This window comes from Necator americanus, chromosome II (genome assembly GCF_031761385.1).
Source record: "Necator americanus strain Aroian chromosome II, whole genome shotgun sequence".
Classification (NCBI taxonomy): Eukaryota; Metazoa; Nematoda; class Chromadorea; order Rhabditida; family Ancylostomatidae; genus Necator; species Necator americanus.
The window spans coordinates 37,105,995-37,128,089 of NC_087372.1; the positions used below are offsets into that span (position 1 = coordinate 37,105,995).

The 22,095-nt window shown below is 38.2% G+C and overlaps 4 protein-coding genes across 6 annotated transcripts; 2 read left to right on the top strand and 2 right to left on the bottom strand.

The window, feature by feature from the left end:
• Nucleotides 1-925: 925 nt before the first annotated feature.
• On the top strand, nt 926-9,182 carry RB195_020644 (uncharacterized protein; the record flags this gene model as incomplete). Its single annotated transcript, XM_064189022.1, has 10 exons — nt 926-1,093; nt 3,262-3,360; nt 4,391-4,495; nt 4,560-4,870; nt 5,830-6,378; nt 6,843-7,081; nt 7,179-7,443; nt 7,640-7,738; nt 8,068-8,212; nt 8,991-9,182. The coding sequence occupies 10 exons, from the start codon at nt 926-928 to the stop codon at nt 9,180-9,182; spliced, it is 2,172 nt and encodes a 723-aa protein (XP_064044903.1).
• Nucleotides 9,183-9,247: 65 nt separating this feature from the next.
• RB195_020645 (uncharacterized protein) lies at nt 9,248-12,926 on the bottom strand (the record flags this gene model as incomplete). 2 transcript variants are annotated; one of them, XM_064189024.1, is made up of 10 exons in its annotated part: nt 9,248-9,324; nt 11,074-11,091; nt 11,142-11,187; nt 11,268-11,389; nt 11,489-11,595; nt 11,747-11,853; nt 12,060-12,153; nt 12,218-12,312; nt 12,439-12,549; nt 12,649-12,681. In XM_064189024.1, the coding sequence occupies 10 exons, from the start codon at nt 12,679-12,681 to the stop codon at nt 9,248-9,250; spliced, it is 810 nt and encodes a 269-aa protein (XP_064044904.1). The 2 variants fall into 2 exon arrangements, with proteins under 2 accessions (XP_064044904.1, XP_064044905.1); XM_064189023.1 differs by lacking the exons at nt 9,248-9,324; nt 12,649-12,681 and adding an exon at nt 12,867-12,926 and having other exon boundaries at nt 11,068-11,187.
• Nucleotides 12,927-14,444: 1,518 nt separating this feature from the next.
• RB195_020646 (uncharacterized protein) lies at nt 14,445-18,864 on the bottom strand (the record flags this gene model as incomplete). 2 transcript variants are annotated; one of them, XM_064189025.1, is made up of 16 exons in its annotated part: nt 14,445-14,570; nt 14,634-14,741; nt 14,830-14,943; nt 15,267-15,395; nt 15,454-15,537; nt 15,590-15,679; nt 15,733-15,763; nt 16,006-16,092; nt 16,153-16,311; nt 16,656-16,780; nt 17,130-17,192; nt 17,246-17,344; nt 17,581-17,760; nt 17,833-17,939; nt 18,600-18,652; nt 18,827-18,864. In XM_064189025.1, the coding sequence occupies 16 exons, from the start codon at nt 18,862-18,864 to the stop codon at nt 14,445-14,447; spliced, it is 1,593 nt and encodes a 530-aa protein (XP_064044906.1). The 2 variants fall into 2 exon arrangements, with proteins under 2 accessions (XP_064044906.1, XP_064044907.1); XM_064189026.1 differs by lacking the exon at nt 18,827-18,864 and having other exon boundaries at nt 18,600-18,633.
• Nucleotides 18,865-19,514: 650 nt separating this feature from the next.
• Nucleotides 19,515-20,141, top strand: RB195_020647 (uncharacterized protein; the record flags this gene model as incomplete). The annotated part of the gene is made up of 1 exon (XM_064189027.1): nt 19,515-20,141. One exon carries the CDS (start codon nt 19,515-19,517, stop codon nt 20,139-20,141), a length of 627 nt encoding a protein of 208 aa, XP_064044908.1.
• Between the last annotated feature and the right edge of the window lie 1,954 nt (nt 20,142-22,095).

Here is a 22,095-nt window from a genome sequence, read left to right on the forward strand (position 1 = left end):
GCTTTGCATAGCGATAGTAAACTTTTGCAGAGAACATCCAGAATGTACGGGAGAAAAAAAAATGTACGCACGTGTAATCTTAACTCCAATGTTCTTTACACCACTGTCAACTTGTCCACAGCACCATTCTTACACCCTTTCGTATAAGTTTTGCAAGCTTAGAAATATTGCGCATTACCGTATCAGCATCGCTTCGAAAATTTTCCAATCCAACACCCATTCCCGAATAAATTTTTAGTGCTTCAATAAAATACATCGCTGAACTTGTGCTGTTCACAGTTTATCGCTGGCTGTTGACCCAGAAATTCAGCTAAGATCGGGAGGAAAGAGGCGCACGTGCCTATAGAATAACAGGACTTATCGCTTATCATACTTTCGACAAAAAAAGTGCCGATTTTAAGCGCTAGGCTAAAGATTCCCTTATCTTAAGAGCTTCGATCTTTAAGATAACTCGGGAACAGTTCGTTTCGGATGTTTTATTACTAACTATATGTGCTTCTCATCGGATTAATTCGCGGGAATTGCGATTTTCGCAACCAGAACAACCGGCAAATCCGATACCAATATTTATAAACTATAAACACCGTGTACTGGATATTGCAAATATAACCAGTTCCTCTATGAGTTAGTTAGTTGTGGAACTCACGACGAGACCATAGTTCAAATCCATATACTCGTTCGACATTATTACAGCATCATAGCAACCATTCAACGACACCAACGATACCAACGTCTGGTGCTGTCATCTTTGACGACACTCTTAAAGTTTTTTTTTTCTCTCTCTCTCTCTCTCTCTCTCGTTCGCTTCTCTCTTTTATTCTTTTTTTTTTTGTGGCTGCACTTTTCGCCTTTTGTCTTTGAACTCCTTCAGTCAGAAATGCGGCATAAAAGCTCACAGCTGACTTTCGCTCATTTTCAGAGAAGCATGAGATATTTTGCCACCGTATTATTGTGGCTTTTCACATTATGCACAAGTTCAACAGCTCTACCACCACCACGTCATCTGATGGCATCCGTAGGTAATCCGGCATCCAGATCCATTCGATTGCACGACGAAATTGGAGATGAAGATCGTGATGAACAAAAAAGAAATGTGAGTGATTTCATGGTATCCTTCGATTACTTCAAATACTCACTAAGAATTTCAATGGATTCAATTATTATCAGTACCTCCTTCGAAAGTTAAGCGAAAACTGGTCCTCAACAGACAAATATCTCATCTAATAATTCCAATTTTTCATTTTCAAATAAATATACGACGGACGTAAAGGCAGGGTGAATACTGTAACTGCGTTGCGTTCACTCTTCAATTTCATATCCAACTACGTCAATTTGAAGTTCCCAATTAAGCCACGATACCGCAGCGTACTAAAAAATGCAGTTTCAGCGCCAAAAATTCCCTTTTAATGCGGCATTTTCTGCAAAATTCATTTTTTTTCCTATACAACAAAAAATCAAAATTATGGCTATCCCCAAGTATACTGTACTATCGCTCCTTTCCATAAAATTTCATTTCCATAAAATGCTGATTTGTAGAATAGAAGCACCTACATTTCTGGACGTTAAGAAACGTAAAAAAGTCGTCTACAGAACACATAATGTCATCCAACTTCGCCGAATACTTATGACAACAATATCAGTTGTTAGAAACCACAGCATGATGACACAGTCCATGAGGCTACCACAATCAGATAGTCTTTTGTTCCTGGCAGGACCAACAACAAGTTTAAAGCACTAGAGCAGGACTCAAATTCCACAGCTTTTTTCTGTCCACATTTTCCTTTACCAAACCCAAAGATATACAGTAAGCAGATTTACGACGATAACAAGATGTCGACGAAGAGAGATGAGAGGCTCAGATGCTTATAAAATTAGTGCGGAAAACTTAGAAAAAGAAGAATGCGTGAAAGCAAAAAGGAAATAGCGCATATTCGAGCACGGGACCAGTTCTCGCTCGTTCTGACATCGATAGAAATCCTATAATTGCGGCCGGATAGACTGTGTTTGACGATTGTGAATCGTTATTCACGTCATGTTGGCTCTTGCGGATCGTTGAATCACTGCATCAAATCTCAATCAAAGTCCGGGGAACCTAGAACCCAAACGCGTAGATTTCAGTCCTACCATCAGATTAGGTTCCCGACTTTTCGTCACTGGACCCGCTCGAAGAAGAGAAATCATGAGAAGAAATTCAGCGAATTTTTTTTTTCTCTTATGATCTGTTAATGTCCTCGAATATTATGTGCAGCTGTCATACACAGAGCAAATGATCGGTGAAAACCAGTTACAGTTATTTCCAGGATTCACGATTAATGCACATACTCCCACCAATAACTTGATATAAGGATGTAAATACAGATTCATATCGGAATCGAAGCGAGAATCACTTAAAATAATCCTTGACACTATAGAAAAATCACGAGAAAGCATTTGAGAAAAAATTTCAGTATCCTTGAGGTACAGTAGCTGTTCAAACTCGTAGTTAAGCTAAGGATATTTCTTAAAATAAGTAATACCACACTACCCAGGGGAGAGGAGGGGAATTATTAACTATAGCAGAGAAACCTGTTGCTTTGTCCATTTTTTCACCACAATCGTTAAACCATGAAAAAAAATCGATACCGTAAAAGCGATTCCTAATTCGGAGAGGTTTGATCCTGATCCGGCCGTGTATATGTAACGTGAGGTCCAGCCGACTAGTCATTTCTGGCACCTAGCAGGCCTACCACCGAATCAGGATCCTACCACTTGCGGTCCTTCGCAGATTCAGATACCGTATCGTTTCTGGATGACATCTCACCCCTTTATTTCAGGGAATCATGTCTCACGCTGGGCGGATTACACCCGATTACGCATGATTAAACAATATTGTTTCACAAAAGAATTAGTATGACAAAATTTCAGCCCAATTTTTTTTTATAAACAAATAATCTTAATAAAATAGTAGTGATAATAGTAATAATAATAATATTTATTAATTAATAATCTTAAATCTGTACAGCGCCCTACTACAACGGTTAAAATTCCGTACACTGACTGAACAATTAATTATTCATGACGCATCATAATGTTGTTGAACAATTAAACAAATAAAAAATAAATAAACAAGAAGAACTGAATGTGATTTTGACATATTTTTTTCCGAGAAAACTTTATATTTCAAAAAAAAAACTTAGCTTCGTTCGGTCCTTCATTCTTTCTTCAATCTACCTTCAAATCACAACTTTTGCATATGAAAACTGTGAAGGTGCAATTTTTCAGAAATTTGAGTCAAATTTCATGCGGAAACCACGATACCGCCAAATTATGGATGGTCTCACAAACAAAAAGAGAAAAAAGCTGCATGAAACGAATAAATACGTGGGATCTTTACTCTTTTATCTGCATGATAATTGAGGTTTGCGAGGTGACGAAGAAAAATTTGATATAACGCCGAGATCAGCGTAGATTTGCACAAAAATCTACTTGATTTACTATTCTTCCATGCTTCTGCACTCTAATCTAAAATCACATGAGTACTGTACAGATAACAGAGTTCAACATACATACTAAATAATACTCAAAAAACGACAAAATTTAATTTAGTAAGAAATTTACACAGATAGTTCATTGTCAACTGTATAAACTTCCTGTAGCCCCAAAAATGTCACTTCTACAAAGGTAGAAAGGCGTAAGCAAAAAAAAAACGTGCAGAGTAGGCACCAAAACGTGCGCCGTTTCATTCCATTGCATTTATGTCTTTACATCAACCTATAGCGCTTTTTTCCTTTATGGGAACTTTTTTCTTTTCGAAGTGCAAGTGTGAACAGATGTCACGTGGAACCAATTCGATGTTTATGTTGTGAGCGTTTTTTCTCTTTCTTCCGGGCGAGATTTTAAAGGAAGCGTATAACGATTTTGACGCCCTCCCGAACCCAGAGCGAAAGATATTAAAACCTAGCGGGACCTAGCATGGTTCTGCTCATCTTTCTCTAATTGTGGTGAGAAAAAAACGGCGTGGGAACCTACAAAGTTCCTACAAAGTGCTTCAGAACACGCTTTTACGTGCACGTTTCGGTCTTTCAGCAGCCTATTCATTGGTTTCATTTGAATAAATTGGTGAAAAGACTTCATTGATTCTCGACCGCTCGCAAATGGAAGCGGCGCGTACACAACACACACGCGTACGTCGGCGTGTTTCAACTTACTTCGTAGGAAGTAGCGGCATCTTCCACGCCATTTTTTACGACGCTTGAGGAAAAATGAGAGGAACACCTTGGACCGCGCGATCTACCATCCAAACTCCACGCTTTCGCTACGGGTTCGGCACAACCTCAAAAACGTGATACGCTGCGCTGCGCGTAACTATCGATTAAATCAAATATCATTTCATGTAAATGATCCGCTTCAGAGACATATAGCTCGTCATCTAGAGCACAACGATCCAGTAATTACAGAATTAGGTCCTTATGGAGGTCCTAATAGAACATTTCCAAATCCTGTACAAAAGCCGAGGGTAGTTTAAAAATGGTCTTTTTTTCGCTTCAAACTCTACCGCACTGATTCCCTCCATATTTCAGGGCGCTCAAGAAATCACGTGGGAAGCAGAGGATAAAGTTAGGAACAAAACACAAACATGCGATCAACACAGTGCTCCCGGTCGCTACATGATTTACTGTAGCGGAAAATTGCTAGAGGCGGTTATGGCTACTCGATTATATCCGGATTCAAAAACATTCGTCGATCGTCCGATGAAAGAGGGTCGAGAGGGTAAAAAATTGATCCGAGAATTCGAGGAACGGTTTCCACAACCGGTAAATGAAATTAAAGTGGAAGATGTTCGAAAATTTGTCGACGAAAATTTCGATGAGGAAGGACATGAGCTCAAAAGGTTAGCCAATATTCGTTTATAGTTGCTACTAGCAAAAACGTTATTTAAAAAGTATTTCATACAAAAATAATATGAACTAATATGTGGAAATTACATATGGTCGAAAATAGGGAAGAAACGATGAATTTCTCAATCAATCAGACTGAATTTTTGCGGAAAAAATTATCCAATGATTTAGGTGATATGAAATGAACAAAATGGTTGTGTTTGTGGTTTCTCACTTTAAAAAAAGCTGATATGTATCCAACTATCGCGAAATCCAAATTTTTCAAGAAAAACAAATTCCCGTAAATATCCAAGAAATTTATTGCTGGATAATTATTGATCAACTTCGTTGGACTTCGCTTCTCGGGGCAAATGAAGCTCAACACCAAAACATTTCAAATTGTCATTAATCGATTTTGTTCCAACGAAAATTCCAAATTCTAAAAAATCCCACTTACACCGTTGTTTAGCCACAGTTTTTCGCATTCTTCGGTCTCTTCACACTACTCGAACCTTTATTACAATGATTTTTAGATTGTTGAGCTCAAATTCTACGGAATAATCCAAACTTCTCACTTTTTAGAGTGCTCTTAGTGGGGAATGTTTACTTTTTTCCTTATAGACATCTAGTTTACCTTAGCTTAGTTACACAGTAACATTTGACAGCTAAATAGGAAGCAAATTGATGGAAACAATATAGAAATGGGAAAAAATGATATTTCTTAAGAAATTTTTGAAATTTTCATACATAGATTCCGTATAAACACAGACATACACCTACATAAAAAACAGTTTACAATTAATAGTATGACTGGAAATGGTTTCCAATGGGTCAATGAATCCTTACCAAGGAAAAAAAAAACTCTAGAAAATACTACGTAAATATTCCGATTATCTCCAGTTTATCCTTTAAAAGTCCAGAAAATTTTGTTGATCTATTTTACTTTCTATAAATAACGTGAAAATTTTTTCAGCTGCAACCTCGCTGACTGGTCCTCGTATCCAAGCAAATTCAAAATGATCAAGGACAATAATCTCCGGACATTTGCACTAAAATTGAACGTGATTTGGAAAGAACTTTGTCGTGAAGTGAAACCGGTCGTGCAAAATTTCCCGGAACGATTTTCGATCATCTACGTACCACATCGGTTCGTTGTTCCCGGTGGTCGTTTTCGAGAATTCTACTACTGGGACGCGTATTGGATTGTAAAAGGACTTATAATTTCTGGAATGATGGACACAGTGAAAAGTATGATTCGTAATTTTGCACATATGATCAACACCTACGGCTTCGTGCCGAATGGTGGTCGAATATACTATCTTCAACGTTCCCAACCACCTTTATTCGCTCCAATGGTTTACGAATACTATGAAGCTACTCGAGACAAGGAATTTATTCGTGAGATGTTGCCGGTGATCGAAAAAGAGTACAATTTCTGGAGGGTGAATCGATCATTGGCTCTTACTGTAGACGGAGAAGCGATGACCATGTACCAGTACCGGACACCTTCAACTGTACCAAGGTTGGTGGCGCTCTCTTATTTTAGTTTTATTCCACTTTTTTTTTGTTTTTTCTATCATCATCGTCACATTTATTATTCTTTTTTATCCATTGTTTTTTTTTACTATATTGGTATTACTGCCATTAAATTACATATTAATATCTTTGTTTCATTTTTTTGTGTTGCTTTTTATTTGAAAACCTTAAAATATTTTCTTTAAAGGACCAACCGGATTCAACTCTTCCGCTTCTTTGAATTTCCCTTCAAAATCTTGCTTACTACAGTGAATATTTCTCGTAAACAAACTATCAAAGCGAACGGATTTGATTTTTTGTAGTAAACGGTTGATACGTATTTCCTAATTTTTGCATACTCACCAAATAAACAAAAAAAAATCAGCTAAAAAAAATACGAAAAACAGCGAAAAAGAAATGGCTTAAACAATAGAAGACGAATAGATCTCCACCTGAATACTGTTATTCCAGGCCAGAATCATATCGTGAGGACTTCATGTTAGCAGATGCGATTCAAGACGAGAACGATAAACGCTTATTCTATCAAAATATTGCAAGTGCAGCTGAATCAGGATGGGATTTTTCGATTCGATGGTTCGCTGACAAACATTCGTTGGCGACAATCGAGACCACCAACATTATTCCCGTAGATCTCAATGCATATATTTGTTTTAATCTTCATATTCTTGGAAATTTACATGGTGAAGTAGGTGAGTTTTTCACAAAATTTCTGGCTCGTAACCAGAAATCTTACAACAAAAAAAATCTTAGTATCTCAAAAAAAAACTAACTCCACGCTTCTTTCAGGGAACCAACACAAAAGTAACGCTTGGATTTCCGAATACATCAAATTTCGCGGACAATTTCAGAAATTGTTTTATGTAGAACGATCCAAGGGCTGGTATGACTACAATCTGAGGACTAAACGTCATAACACTGACTTCTTCTCATCAATTGCCGTTCCCCTATTTACCCAATGCTATGAACCATTGAGTATAATTAAATCCGATGATCTCTACGATAAAATGGAAGAGATGGGAGCGTTCAACTTCGGTGGAGGAGTACCGACAAGGTAGGAGCATAGATTAGCGTTAGAATAGAAAAGTGGAAACGAGAAAAAAAAACAAAAAAAATGTAGCGAGGAGGAAAAAAAGAAGAAAAACAGCCAAAGCCTGAGCTAAGTAGAAAATTTCCTCTAGATTTCACATAACTTATTAAACAAAAATAATAATAATTAATAAATATTAATATGAGGTAATATTTTTCAGCTTACAAAAACATAGCAGCCAACAATGGGACTATCCAAATGGCTGGGCACCTCTTAACCACATGATCATCGAAGGACTGCGAAAATCTGATAATCCAAGGTAAAAAATTTCTTGGATGATTTTCACTGTTTCAAAACGAATTATCCAATAATTTCGCCTTGGTGACAATCTTTAAGAACGCGGTGGTTTACCAACCTCGCTAGTCGATGAAACTGGCCTTTGATAAAGACGAGTTTGTTCGAAACGTCAGCCCAATAAAAAAGTTTCATCTCAATTTCAGTTTCACCTAAACCTCGTTAGCATAACAAGAAAACATAAGTACACTTCTAAATGCTAAGGTTTCAAGAAGAGAGAACTTGGAGATTAATTATCCAAAAATTTAACACTGTTCAAAAAAAATCCCCTCAAGAAAAAAAAAATGTTTCCAGATTGCAACAACAGGCTTTCGTCTTAGCTGAGAAATGGATTCTCGCCAACTATAAAGTTTTCCTTGCGGATAACGCTATGTGGGAAAAATATGATGTGGTAGCAACGAAACCACGGTTGGGTGGTGGAGGCGAATATGAAGTTCAGGTCAGTGATATTCCTAACCTTCTCCTTAATTTCTCTAGTAAACCACTTCTATCGATAATTTGACAGAATTTATCAAGATATCCTTTAAAAAAGACACTTATTATTTACCCTTAATGATCACACCGCCAAAGGAATATGACGTCAAAATTTGTTCTGAATCTTTCAAGGCAAATTTATCAGCAAAATTCAGACAAATTCCGGCGGTAGTCGAGTTTCTTCAAAAATGCTGTTTTTACTTCTATCTCCATACATAGTGACTTGCATCGAGAAAAAAAAATCACCTTAAACAAACAAATTTCAAGTATTTTATCGCGTCTTGGCATAGTTTTGTTCTTCTCAGCCGTCAAATTAAATGTACTTTCCGCATTTCTAACAATAGCTGAAGAAGGAAAAACCACGATTTGGGCATATCGAATGTCCATCAACAACTGAAAATTGCTGGTTTTTAATTGGGGGTGAGAAGGATGTAGAAAGGAAGAAGTAGAAATTTTGTTTATCCATTTTTCTCCCAACTTTAAGATTTTCTCTTAGAATTAGTCGTAAACTACTCGTAAAAATAGTGTGCATGTATAAACAAAATTTTCGTAGCCGCCTTCACATGACCTAAACTTTACTGACGGCGTAGAAAGAGAAAGTGTTGTTCATTATTAAAATTTTAAAAAATACAAAAAGAAAAAAAAAAGAAAATGAAGGTAAAACAAGGAGAGGTATAAAAGAAATTCATGGAAAAGTCGAACTAATCATCAAACATTCATCATTCCCAACACTCACATTTCAGCCTGGATTTGGCTGGACAAATGGCGCCGCACTCGATCTACTTGTTACCTATGGTGATCGATTAAAAGCTCCCACGTCAGAGCCTGGCTCTGAACAAGACCCAACACTTGATCATGATCCTTCGGGATCAAGTAGTACTATACTTTACATGACTACGGTTATTTCGAGCTTAATATTTGTACACATTCTTTGAGCCGGTACAGTGCAATTTTAGGAGTGACAATGTATATAAGTAAATAGTTATATATTGTGTTATTATTATTTAAACATGACATACCTCGCCCTGTGTTCCCGATCACACCAAATGACCAGCTCTCGTCGATAAATACACGTACCTGAAGGGTTCCAACTGTAATAAATTACAATTTTTCGGCAAAATCCCAAAAAAATGCATGTTTTAGTCGCCTAATTTCTCAAGAATCTCATGCCAATCAAATTCTTTACTCGAATATAGACGATGTTGCTACTTCGCCACTACATATTGGTGAGGGTAATCCACGAATATGAGCATGATCACACCCAGTTCTCCCTCATAATCCAGAAAAAAAAATCCTATGAAACAAATCTATGTGATCCCGTCTCTCTAACATTGCAACTTATTACGGGTAATAGAACAAGAGCAATCCACAATATGTCTACAGTTGTAGATTCTATTGAATAATAAGTTACATTGTTGGGGAAACGAGGGCACGCAAGGCTTTTTCACGTGAGTTTTCTAGATTATTTGGTTGAATTAAAAGTGCTGACGCTCGTGTTTGCTAGCTATGCCCTCAGGCTTATCCATGCAGTTCGTCAGTTAATGTTATGGTGCCTTTAACTTTGTTACGTTACAATGCGCCATATGGCATAGTTTGAAGACAGCATACCATAAATCTGACGTGGTATGAATCTTCCATGGAAATCTTCTATGCGAAATCGTAGATTCCGGAAAACCACGTGGTTCCGCTCATCTCTCCGTGATCGTCGTGGGAAAAGGCGTGGGAATCACTTTAGTTCCTACGAGATGCGCTAGAACGCGCCTGTACGTGTGCACCTTCAGTCCTCCTCAGCAGTCTATTCATTAGTTTAACTTGAATAGGCTGGTGAGGAGACCTTAGTAATCCTCAAAGGCTCGCTCGTTGATGCGGCGCGTGCACAAGTGTGGTACGTTGCGATGCCAGCCGTCGTAAAATACGGCGGCTTACGGACCGTTTTTTATAGCGACTACGAAGAGATGAGCGGAATCACTTGGTTTTCCGCAATTTACGATCCTGTATAGAAGCTTTGCATGGGGAAATCCATACCACGTCACATACGTGGTATGCTGCCGTTAGGAAGACAAAAATAACGCTAAAAAATAAATAAAATAATAAAAAATGACGTGTTTCATGGCTAATAACTCTCATGCTAAGTAACTAACTAGGAGGTCTAGCGAACGAGGATTACAATATTTGTAAAACAATAAAACAGCCGTAGTCAACTTGGAGTCAGTTTTTACTGACTTCATTAACAATTATTTCGTTGAATCAAAAAAAAAAACATGAGTCCTAGTGTCTAATTGTCACCTTGGCTAATTCCTCGATTCAACTATCACTAATCAAAGCCAGGAATATATATTGCTATATTTCTGTAACGTTAGAAAATTTGTTGGAGGAATAAAATGAAATAAAACTTCAAGGTTGTGACCTAAAGAACCTTAAGGATTGTAGAGAAAAGAACGCTATTCCTGACTAGAATTTTATCCAGGAGAGGATTTACAGTTACTAAAAAGAGCTACTCTATTCTCGTAGTGTCACCAACTCAGAAATAAAATGGTTATTAATCGAGATTTCTTGTCAAGGCCAGCTGTTATCGGTATTAAAAAAAAAACTTAAAAAACTTGTAAAAAAAAAGTCGAACTAATTATTAACGCAGGGGACGGAGACGCAATGATGCAGCTTTATTTTGCTGTTGTTTAATTATTCAACCAAGAAGGAAGAGTACACTCAAAAATCCACCAAAAACCCTGTCTTTCAGCACCTCATGCTCCCATTGAGAACGAAGCACTATTTTGAAAAACTCAAATAGAAATCCAAACCAAAGACTGAAAGTATTGAGGATCACACCTTGTACTTCCATTTGAGCTCCATTATACGTGGTAGTGGACAAAGATCAGCCGTATTCGCGTACAAACCCTCGACTATTATGAAACGACGAGTTGTGGAAGCTTTCTTGGGATCCTGAAAGGACAATGAATCAGGATATAATTCAAGCTGAGGATTCAGGAATTCTTTGAAACTATATAAATGATTTTACCAACTTTTTTGTCTCTGGTTTCTTGTTCTTTCAGTAATCTCTCCAAATCTTCTACATCATTGTGTTCAAACCACTCAACACGACTTCTGGAAGCTTGTAACCCCTTTTGAATAGCGAAATTCACACCTGAAGTAATATTAATTTTAATAGGAAGGCAAAAAACAAGGTTTTCTCAGTATTGGCAGCTCAGATTGAAATGTTAAGGAATGAGGGATATCTTAGCACCTTTGTCTACAAAAATAATGTCTCCTTTCTTCGCATATGCTGGAATCGCGCTTGCTACAGTGGCGAAACCGTAGCTGTATAGTACAGCCTCCTCACATCCCATAAATCTGGAAGAAAGAAGTACATAACATGCTTTACAAACGCCATAGAACAGCAGATAGATCAACTTAGAAAGGAACCACAAAAGTAAGAAAAGAAGCAGTAAGAACAAATGGAATACAGAAAATCAAAGGAAAAGCGAATGAAATTAGAACGAACGCCGCCAAGTCAGATTCCAGATCAAGATGAACGTCGACAGTTCCATAAAATCCACGCGGACCACATGAACCTACACCATACTTACGAATTGTCTTCTTGGCAACTTCCTTAACAAAATAGGTTTCTTAAAAACCCTAACAATAGGTTTAGGACGGTCCGCCAACACAGTTGACGAGAAAAAAAATGAAGAAAAAATAGAAAAGAGGGGTAGAGATTAACTTTTAGAAACCGAAATAAATATATAACTGGCTAACCACAAAAACCGGGAAGAATGAATAGTAATTTCTCCTAAATGAATGTATTCAGCATTCACCTCAATCCTTTTTTCGCCAACAAATCCAAGAAAATTAGAAGTGGCCATATTCAAGTAATCTTTCCCGTCTATCTTCACATATTTGGTCATCTTCCTAAAAATTTTATTGCTGAATTTTCCAAAATCTAAAAATAAAAAACAGTATATCCATTTCCTACCCATCTGCAAACTTTGGATTCAAGACAGGATGGTCCTGTGGGGTGTCAGGAACGAGTGGTTCTGGACTCCATTCAGCGATTAACTCATCTTTTTGCTATAAAATGACATCAGTAAGAAATTTATGAATACTAAGTGGACAAAACTAGACTTCATTGATTTCTTTCTATGCTAATGGTTCTCACTACAGAAAACTCAATAATATTAGTAGAAAACATCTAACCTTTTCCGTTAATTTGTGTTCATGGCTTGTGGCTGACTTCTTTCTGTTTATATACAGATATACTATTGTTGCTATAAGCAAAGCTTCTACGTAATAGTGTAGATAAGGAACCTGAAACTTTTTAAAATAAAAATTTTGAGGTTAGATTGAAAAATGCAATCCTTAAGATGAGAAGAAACAAACTATTCAAGAAAAGAACTTAGACCATACGGAAGATATTGGCCGTACTAATGGTTCTAGCATAGCGTTCTGACTAGGTTAGCCCGTATAACTGATCTAAAATTAATGCAAATATAATGCTTGATAAGAAGCGGTGTCAGCAGGCAAAGTAGAATAACGTAAAAGGAAAAGACCGCAGAATCCACAAAAATAACCAAGTGAAGTGTGAATAATGTTGTCAACGAATGAGCAAACATATACGCACACACTGTGAGCAAACAGGAGGGCAGTTCATAGGCATATTGATCGATCAGGAAAGAGCACGTCATTGTTCGTGAAAATGGAATAATAACCGCCTCTAATTGAGGCACATATGCAAAGTATCCGAGCCCGAACTCTAACCGGAGCACCCAAAAATAATCGAGAAAGAACTTTTCAAAATAGCGCTTAAAACAAAATTGGACCTGGTTCTCGCTCGAGGGATTTCCACTTAGAAACAAATAGAAATCGAAAAAAATCAACAAAAGAATTAAAAAGCAATAAAAGGCCAATTAGAGATAAACTTACTGGAATTCCAGGCCTTTTTTTCTTCCAATGTTGTTTACACTACAAGATCGCTAATAAGTTAGTCGAGCAGTAGTTGAATGAAAACCGCTCAAAGGGAAAATGCAGCCCCACCACAATTTTATCTATCATCTCGGGAAAATTCTTACTTAATTTAAGGGACTTTATTCACTCAAACTTTGGAGTTTCCGATTTCTGATTGAAAATTACTTCATTGACTGCCTTCCCAACAAAACCTGGAGAAACCTCAGCATCGAAAATTATTTTTGGACGATTCTTTTGTTTTGAAAATGACTAAGGTGTGAATCATTTTATGGAACCGGTACAACAGAAATTCAATAATAACGCTTATCTGCCTTGATGATGTAGAATAGGAAAATAGCATAGAATTTCAACTACTTAGCTTGCATATCGCGCAAAACAAATACATCTACAGTAAACAGTTGATTGAAAATTGAAGCGATCAGTTTCCATTTGAACTCTTTCAGTAAAAAAAAATTACCCCGGAACCACTTGCCACATTAAATTCTCAACAACATAACTGTCAATAGAAATCAACATGTATATAACTAACGGCGGAACAAATTCGGCTATTTACACAGAAAAGAAACTTGATTTTGTAAAAACAACCACGAATAGGGGAATAATCGCGGGGAAAGTGTGTAAACCGCTGACGACACTCAGACACTGATACTAGCCGCAGAATTTTGTGATAACAAGCAGAATCATACCATCCTTCGAATTAACGTATGTAACACTCCAAAAAACAACTAAAAACTCCCACCGAAAATGAGCTGGAATTTATGGCTTAGCTTTAGGAAAAAGAGAAAATTCGGAAGCAACGAAATGAACCATAAAGGATTAGTAGTGCAGCGAATAAAGCAAGCGTGACGTGAAAGGGCAAAGTTCTATCACACCCATTAGCCGGAAGACATTGATAGCAACGATAAGGACAACAGCACCACATACACAGTTTTTGATTATTCTCAAGCGAACAACCAAAAAGTGCCCAAAAAGGAAGCAAAGAAAACATAAATTATTATTCTTTAACAATATAAATGAGTTGGTACTCAGTGATGCAGATAATAAACACACCTATTACGATAGTTTTATTAACAATCCTAGTTAAATGACAGAAAGTAAACCAGTCAAACAAAAACGGAAACTAAATAAAGCAGTAACAAAAAAAGAAACAAGGAAAACGCGTAACAAAACAAAATGTACACAAAAAAACAACGATGAAAAAGAAAATATCAATTCTATTGGGATTTTTCCCCTCAACATCACACAATCTGCCTTTTCTTTTTCTTCTTTGAGATAACTTTGAACGAAGAACCATCAAAGGTATCAATTGATTTTCTTTTTCTGGTCACAGCACCCTTGTCCATGCTTTTATTTTCCTCAGCTTTCTGGAAAAAACTGTACATAACTCAACGAAAGGAAATTCTTGAAGACTCTGGCTGCAAGACTACCTTCTTCATTTTCCTACTAGGCGTAGCAAGTGATGTTTGACTGGAGGGTAACAACGAAGAGCGTTCCATGTCCTCTGGCGTCGGCAGATCCAAATTTGTGGACAGCACCTAAAAATTCCTGAATATTTGCAAAAGAGTTTAAATATACATACACTATACACTTACAGGACACCGTATGATCAAGAAAGTCGCTTACTTTCCGTAATAACCTCTTCTTCTTTCCCTTTTTCGTGCTTCTGACTACTTCAGAGGAGAAAGTAAGGGGAGATGAAGCAAGAAGAGGTGAAATTAGCGAATCGTCCTCATTTTCCTAGAGAAAGATAGTGTAGTTAATTCATATTCACAATGAAATATGGTTATTTTCTTCGAGGAAAGCTTGTGGGATTCAATTTCACTTCTAGGGAACAGATGAAAAAAGCGCAATACCACTTCTCCTCTCTTGGGTCTCAACAACCAATTCAAAAACTGTAGAAGACAAGGAAACTAATTTTCAAATGGTTAGAGTCCATAGGTAAAGGTAGGTAATAGGCAACATCACTTACGTAAAGGAACTAATAATTCGATTTGAAAAGATCTCCAGTTAGTCAAAAATTGATCACATGAGTAGATCTAAATCTATGATGCATCACTTACATTTGATTTTCTCTTCATTTTCTTCCTCCTGCATATTTTGCTGCTATCCATCAATGAACTGTCATCATACTGAGTATCTGTGCTTTCGAATATAGATGAGACAGGAGTCGCATTCAAAGTATGTTGAAGCTGCAATGAGAGAGAACTATCTAGAATGAATGAAGGAAGAAATGAAGAAATGGTCTACCAGCGACTTATTCTTTTTCTTCCGTTTCCTTAACTTTTTGCCTGTCTTTTGTTCTCTTTGCACTATTATTTCTTCTTCAAACACCTATAAACAAATTTTTATTCTAATTCAAGGCCTAATTACCACATTCCCTTACTTCATCTTCACCAGCTTCTTCATTGGCAACGTTCGCAATGGAAGTCGATGGCTCCGAATCGATTTCAAACCCAGAATCAGTGGATGACACCTGTGAAGACAGATTTAAAAAAGAACCGAAAAAAAGCGATTCGGAAGACACACCTTTCTGAGATCCAGTGACGGCAAATCACTTCTGAAACAAATAATTTCACATGAGAACAGCTATAGAAACGAGTGAATGCGATGTTCCATTAATGAAAAAAACATATTGAAATATCTTCACAGAAATAGACATGCAGTAACTCGAAAAAGAAACTCTGCAAATAAGTATCCTAAAGAAGACAAACAGAAAAAGGAAAATCTCTTAAAGTTTTTCGCTCAAGGCAAATTATTTCCAAACATGAAAACATCATAGAACAACATTTCATAACTTACTCTGACTTTTCATCTCCATTCCTCTCCATAACAACGCCTAGATCAATACTGTCGTCGTTTGTCTCCATACTCGATAGAATTTCGTCTCTTAAATCAAATACTGAGACTAAAACCATAAGTCTTAGGAGAGAACTGCTATACTCATACTTGAATCGAGTCATTTGGTCTTTCGTACGCATCGCTTCTAGTTGATCATCTGTTAGTTGCAGTAGTTGCATTACCCTGGCTGTATCGACAGTTTTTTGCGCACTTATTCGACCTCGTAGGTTAGAGAATATGGATAGGTCGGAAAGACATTTTGGAAACCTAAAACGAACCCATGATCAAATTCAAAAATGGAACTCATGGAACAAAATGGGAAACTTTTGGACAGGGGCTGAAACGAAAAAAGAATCAGTGATACAAACAAAAAAAAAAACAACTTTCCAGAGCGAAAAAAAAACTTTGACTAGGAATCTACTGCTATATATATTAATTTCAGAAGTGCTGGGAGAAGATACCATAGCTAAAGGTCCACACTAAAAGCACTAACATGGATTCATCAAATTGGAAAACAATGAAATTAATTGCGAAGAACTACTAAAGAGAAGCAAAAAAAAGAAAGAAACGAAGAAGAGTAAGAAGTGACACTAGGAACTAGAAAAAAGTACCTTTCATCAATAGAAACGAGAAAGCTAGAAAGGCTAGCATAGGCTGATTCCATAGAGCTCACTTGATTACTGATACCATTATTTATATCTGCACACAATGCAACAATAAACAGGCTGAATTTTTCCTAAAAACAATTCTGTACAGATAAGAAATGAACGTGATTTTTGAAAAGTGGTAACAAATTCTTTTCGTTCAGCGTCTCTCTCATAAAACAGAAACTTTTACACTCCAAATTGCGGTATTTTTGTTTGTAAGCTGATAAATTTGTTCGTTGTTGGTTGTTTGTTCATCAATTGGATGTCGTCCTGCTTTAATTCTGCTAATAGACCAATAGTCATGCAAAACACTATAGTCATAGTAATAACCAAAGATATCTTGTTATAAAAACTTTCCTCCGCTTTAGTGAACATTAATTCAACATCACAAAACCGAAACTTTCGGCAAAATGCAAAAAGTCAGACATTAAGACGTACCCAATGTCCCAACTCAAGCTGTCCCATAATGACATGAGCAGTTCGAATACAGAGGTCTTGGATCTGGAAGAGGCACAATTTGGGAGTGAGAAATGTACGTTATCCATAATTCTTACCTGTTGCAACCTAAAAAGCCTTTTCAGGTAGGCGCTTCCAATATATCGGATGACATCGCTAGACGGCATGTAAAATCCGGCTCCACTGGCAGTTCCCTTCTGCAAAATTTCAGATGAACATAGTTAGAACCATTCATTAATGTCATTAAAAAAAGATAAACAAGGGAATTTCGAGTAGAACAAGAGTAAAAACAAAAAAAAATAGAATAAGAACCTAGTCAATTGACCAATCAACAAATGATAAAGTCACAGTTAATGAATACCGATGGGCAGTAGGAAAGGTGAAAATGGTAGATTTGAAAAAAAAAAAAAACTATGTGATTGTAAAGGTGTACCTTATGTACATCGGATACCCTCTTCAATAAATCATCCTCATTATATTTTCGTAATGCTCGGGAAAGATTCTTATAGTTCATCCAGTAACCTTGACGACGATGTGGTCCATTAAATTTGTAGACGAGAGCTTGCGCGAGAGCTTGAGTTGATGGAACTAAAGGCTTCTTCAATTGGTCTACCTAAAATTTCTTTTTAACTGGAAATACAGAATTCATCCATATAGCAACGGAAGAAATAGAAAAAGGTCTTGCCATATTTTCGAATGCAAATGCAATCCGTCTCACAGGTGTCGAGTCCTTTTCAGGCGTGTTGCTAAACAACCGATTCGGATATGCAGCAGTCGATTCATCCAAGAGTTCTGAAGATTTAATGGTATAGGCACTTGTAGAAAAGTTTTGGTGAGGGAAACTCAATTGGAATGTTGATCTATGACGTTTAAACTAAAGTTACTAAGAGAAAAAAGTAAGTTAGAGGGTTCAGAAATAAGAGAGCGGTTGAGTGCCGCCCCCGCCAACTACATTTTTCCCGGCTTTAGAAAGTAGAAACAAGTCGAAAACCTCAAAATCAACCACAATCATAGATGAGATAGTCGGAGCCGGTGCTCTGAGCCCCTTCACTTTTGAGCGGTTGGGGAAGGGACCTCTTTCACTTCTGAACGGTTGGGGAAAGGACCCCCTTCCCTTGAGCTGCACCCCATAGGCTAAACCTCCTTCACCTGAGGAGGGTCCGACTTCTCCCTATCGCACCTATAACCACAATTGTTTGTGCCGCCATTCGAAGAAACTATCCAAAAGTGTATAAATATGTCATACGTGCAATACTGCGCAACTACTTATCTCACAATCTTTTCTAGCAGTTTGAGAGGGAAGTTTAAGATGAGAGTAATAGCAAAACAATTAAATTAAAATCCACTTTAAGGTATGCCCACAACAAAAAAAAAACAATGAAAGACATTTCCTAACTGGTATTAAAAATTAGTCTTAGGTAATCAAAACAAAAACAATGAAGAGATGCTCACGTATCAGTTCTGAAAACTCTTCCCTCCATGACATTCTTGATGAACCACCACTTCTGAAACGAAACTAAAACTAAATGCGAAGATTTAATTTTCCGTAACACCAACTCTACACCCAGAAAAATGAAGTAACATTCAATCCTAAGCAAAATAAAAAACGCAGAAAAAGGAAATGTAACGATTATGTGGAAAAGCGTTGATAAGACTTCCATATCGCATTTTAAAATTACCGGCACAAAAGAATTGAAAGAATAGCAACAAGCGACATTCTGGTGGCGGCATCTGTGATTACACAGACATTAGGCCTTGAATTTTGGATCGAGTAGTTCCGCTGGCAGTTCTAGGCATTCTTCTTGTTTTTCCTTCTTTTTTTTTTGCAATGAAGAAATATTTTAGTCGTTCTAAGGAAGCTTTCAAGGTCCTTACTTGATCTCAGGACAAATGGTATGAAAAATGAGGAGGTGAATATGGCAGGAAGTATGCAGAGGAATAATTGTCCAAATCCCAGGAAATCTCGACTAATTTTTAACTAGCTTACTTTGACTGACAGACTATTTTTTTTCTTTTTTAGGTTCAATTGAACAATCTGCAAACCTGCAAGAAACCTATTTGCGATTTGATCTTGAAAGATTCTTGTATTCATTGACATTAACTAAACGAGTCATACGTAGTTGCTTCAAGGTGGATAGAAACAATGGCCATCTTTTTGATTCCCTTAGTATATCCCTCTCACCATACCCATTGGAAAGGGGGTACGACAAGGCGATACTACATCGCCGAAGCTGTTCACGGCTGCATTGCAATGGATCACTATCCTGGGAAGAAAGGGACATACGTGTTGATCGAAGATTTCTTTCGAGCCTTCGTTTCGCGGACGACATCGTTCTCTTTTCGAGCAGTACCAATGAAGCAGAAACGATGCTCAACGAATTGAACGAAGCAGGAAAGAGAATAGGACTACGAATAAACAGAAAGAAGACACAGTTCATGAAGAACGCCCACTGCGAGGACGGAGGAGTGCAACTTGAAGGCTCCCAAATCGTGGGAACTCCGTCCTACGTATACCTCGGACGTTCTATGAACATGGAAAACGACTTGAAGGAAGAACTGAATAGAAGAATGAGAGCAGCATGGGCAGCATTCGCAGCCGTCAGGAAAGCTACGGACCAACTGAGGGACCAAGATCTTCGTGCCCATCTGTTCGACTCGACAGTCCTTCCATCGCTCTGTTACGCAGCGGAGACGTGGGCAGACACCGCGGCCACGTCTAGGAAGCTACTTACTACCCACAGAGCCCTTGAGAGATGTCTCCTGAAGTTTAACCGGTGCACGCAACACCTTGCCGGTCATCGTAGCTCCGACTTAAGAGGAATGTCCCGTCTTCGCGACCCAGCGGAATATGTATCGAAAGCAAAACATAGATGGGCCGGTCACATCATGAGAAGAATCGACGATAGATGGACTAAAAAAAGGGACGCTAACGCCCCCGAGGGAGACCGCCAACGAGACGGGGTGACGTGTTCGCTGCACGGATGGACCAGCTGAGAGCTCAGCTGGATACGGCTCAAGGACTTCGTCAACGTCACTCACGAAGCTTGAGAACATCTTGGATGATAATGGCGAGGGACCCGGTACCCCCAACCCCCTTAGAATTCTCTTATTTATTTAGAATTTTCACCATATTCACTTACTTTTATCTTAATCGGCGGACTGATCTCATTACCTGACTCGACTGCCCACGTCTTCACTGAGGTGGGCTGTCCTTGAATCCATTCGTCGCTGTCCCATATCCTGCGAAACCTCACATTTCGCCTGAACTCCCTATTCACGCCGAGTGTTCTCAGGTCCTCTTTCACCACTTCAGTCCAGAACTTCAGTTTCCGCCCAGGAGGCCTCTTCCAGCTTGAACCCGACAAACTCCTCAAAACACGTTGAAGAAGGCGATCTGCTGATCTCCTTAATATACGACCAAAGAATCAAAGGCGATTTTCTGTAGCCCCTTTCGATTGGCAGTGCAAGATGTTAGTATCTTCCACGTGTCATCCGCCGGTAACCACACCGATTTCCGCGTGAAAATCTTCACTGTGTCATACCCCAGGGCAAAAGTAGATAAGTGGTCATATAAAAAAGCTTCCTTTCCGTAAAATCAAACCTCTCCAACATCATAGATGGTGCTGCCCAAGTCTCCGATCATGATGGGGCGAATTGCAGTTGGGTAGACTCGCAGCTTGACTTCGTTAAGCAAGCGACCGAACTTTCCTGGTTCTCCACCAGCGTGGACCGCGTAGAGAAGACCGCCTCGATGGGAAGAGTCGAAAGTGGTTTCAAAGTAAAAAAAAAAAGAGGCTAATTGCATTGGCTTCGAATACTGCCGAATATAATAATTCGAATACGAATAATATAGCCAGATTTCGATCACTGCACTAACGATGAACATCTAGTCAATCGTAGGTCGGCCAGGACGAAAGCCAACTTGCTCGTCGTGCGTTGTTTCTCCGCGAAGTTAGATAAGTCGATCCAGGATAATCCGCTCCGAATCTTTGCACATCACACGGAGCAAAGAGATTCCTCGATAGCTCTTAGGGTCCATGACGGATAACTTTTTGTGGAGGGGAATTATGATAGCGTGTCTCCCTGAGTCAGGTATCCTATCCATGCCGAGTGGAAGATATTTCAGGATTTCTACGCTAACTCCACCACATTATTTTGTATTATGCATATTGGTGTATAGTCCTGTTTTGTTGTTGTACGTCCTTTATCACCGAATTCTACTGAACGAGCTGAAGTCAGGTGCAATTACGTAAGCGGTTGTGCTTTGAACGGGGCTGTTGAACTGGTGGCTGCGAGTGACTCACCGATGAGTGGGGAGGGTGGAGGTCCCACCTTGATCACCACGTGGCTTACGCAAGCGCACCGTGCATTATGACGTTTTTACCCGTTGTGGTTATTGTTTTAGTTCGATCATTTGTACAAATTTATCATTAGAGCATGTTGGAACATGTTATCATAGAAGAAAGAGTTTTTTCCGTTCGAAAATAAAATGCACATTAATTTTTTGGGCCTGGCTCATCGACAGCTCATGTGACAGAAACAGTTTTTGTCGAAACAACAAAACGCTTTCTAGGGGAATATTTCGTTATAGTCGTGATTCCGGAATATGACAGCGGAATTTCCTCTTTCCCAAAAAAAGGAATAGCTGGAAAAAGCTGAAAGTTTTTTTTTTTCCCCGTAGTCATGCGTTTGCTCCTTTCTGCTCCACTTTGGACAATTACGTTTACAATCTTCTGGCGTGGAAATAATGGAAATAATTCTGGGGGACGTTTGCTTCTAAAATCAACAAGAAGCGAATCAAGTTTATTCTAAGAGCGTCAAAGCTAACATCAAATACAACGCTAACCAAAAGTTAGGTTTGCTCAGATCCAGATTTCAAATAAGCTAGTATTATCGATTCAAAAACTTTAAGAGTATGAAGAGAAAATCTGACAGAGACAAAGAAAGT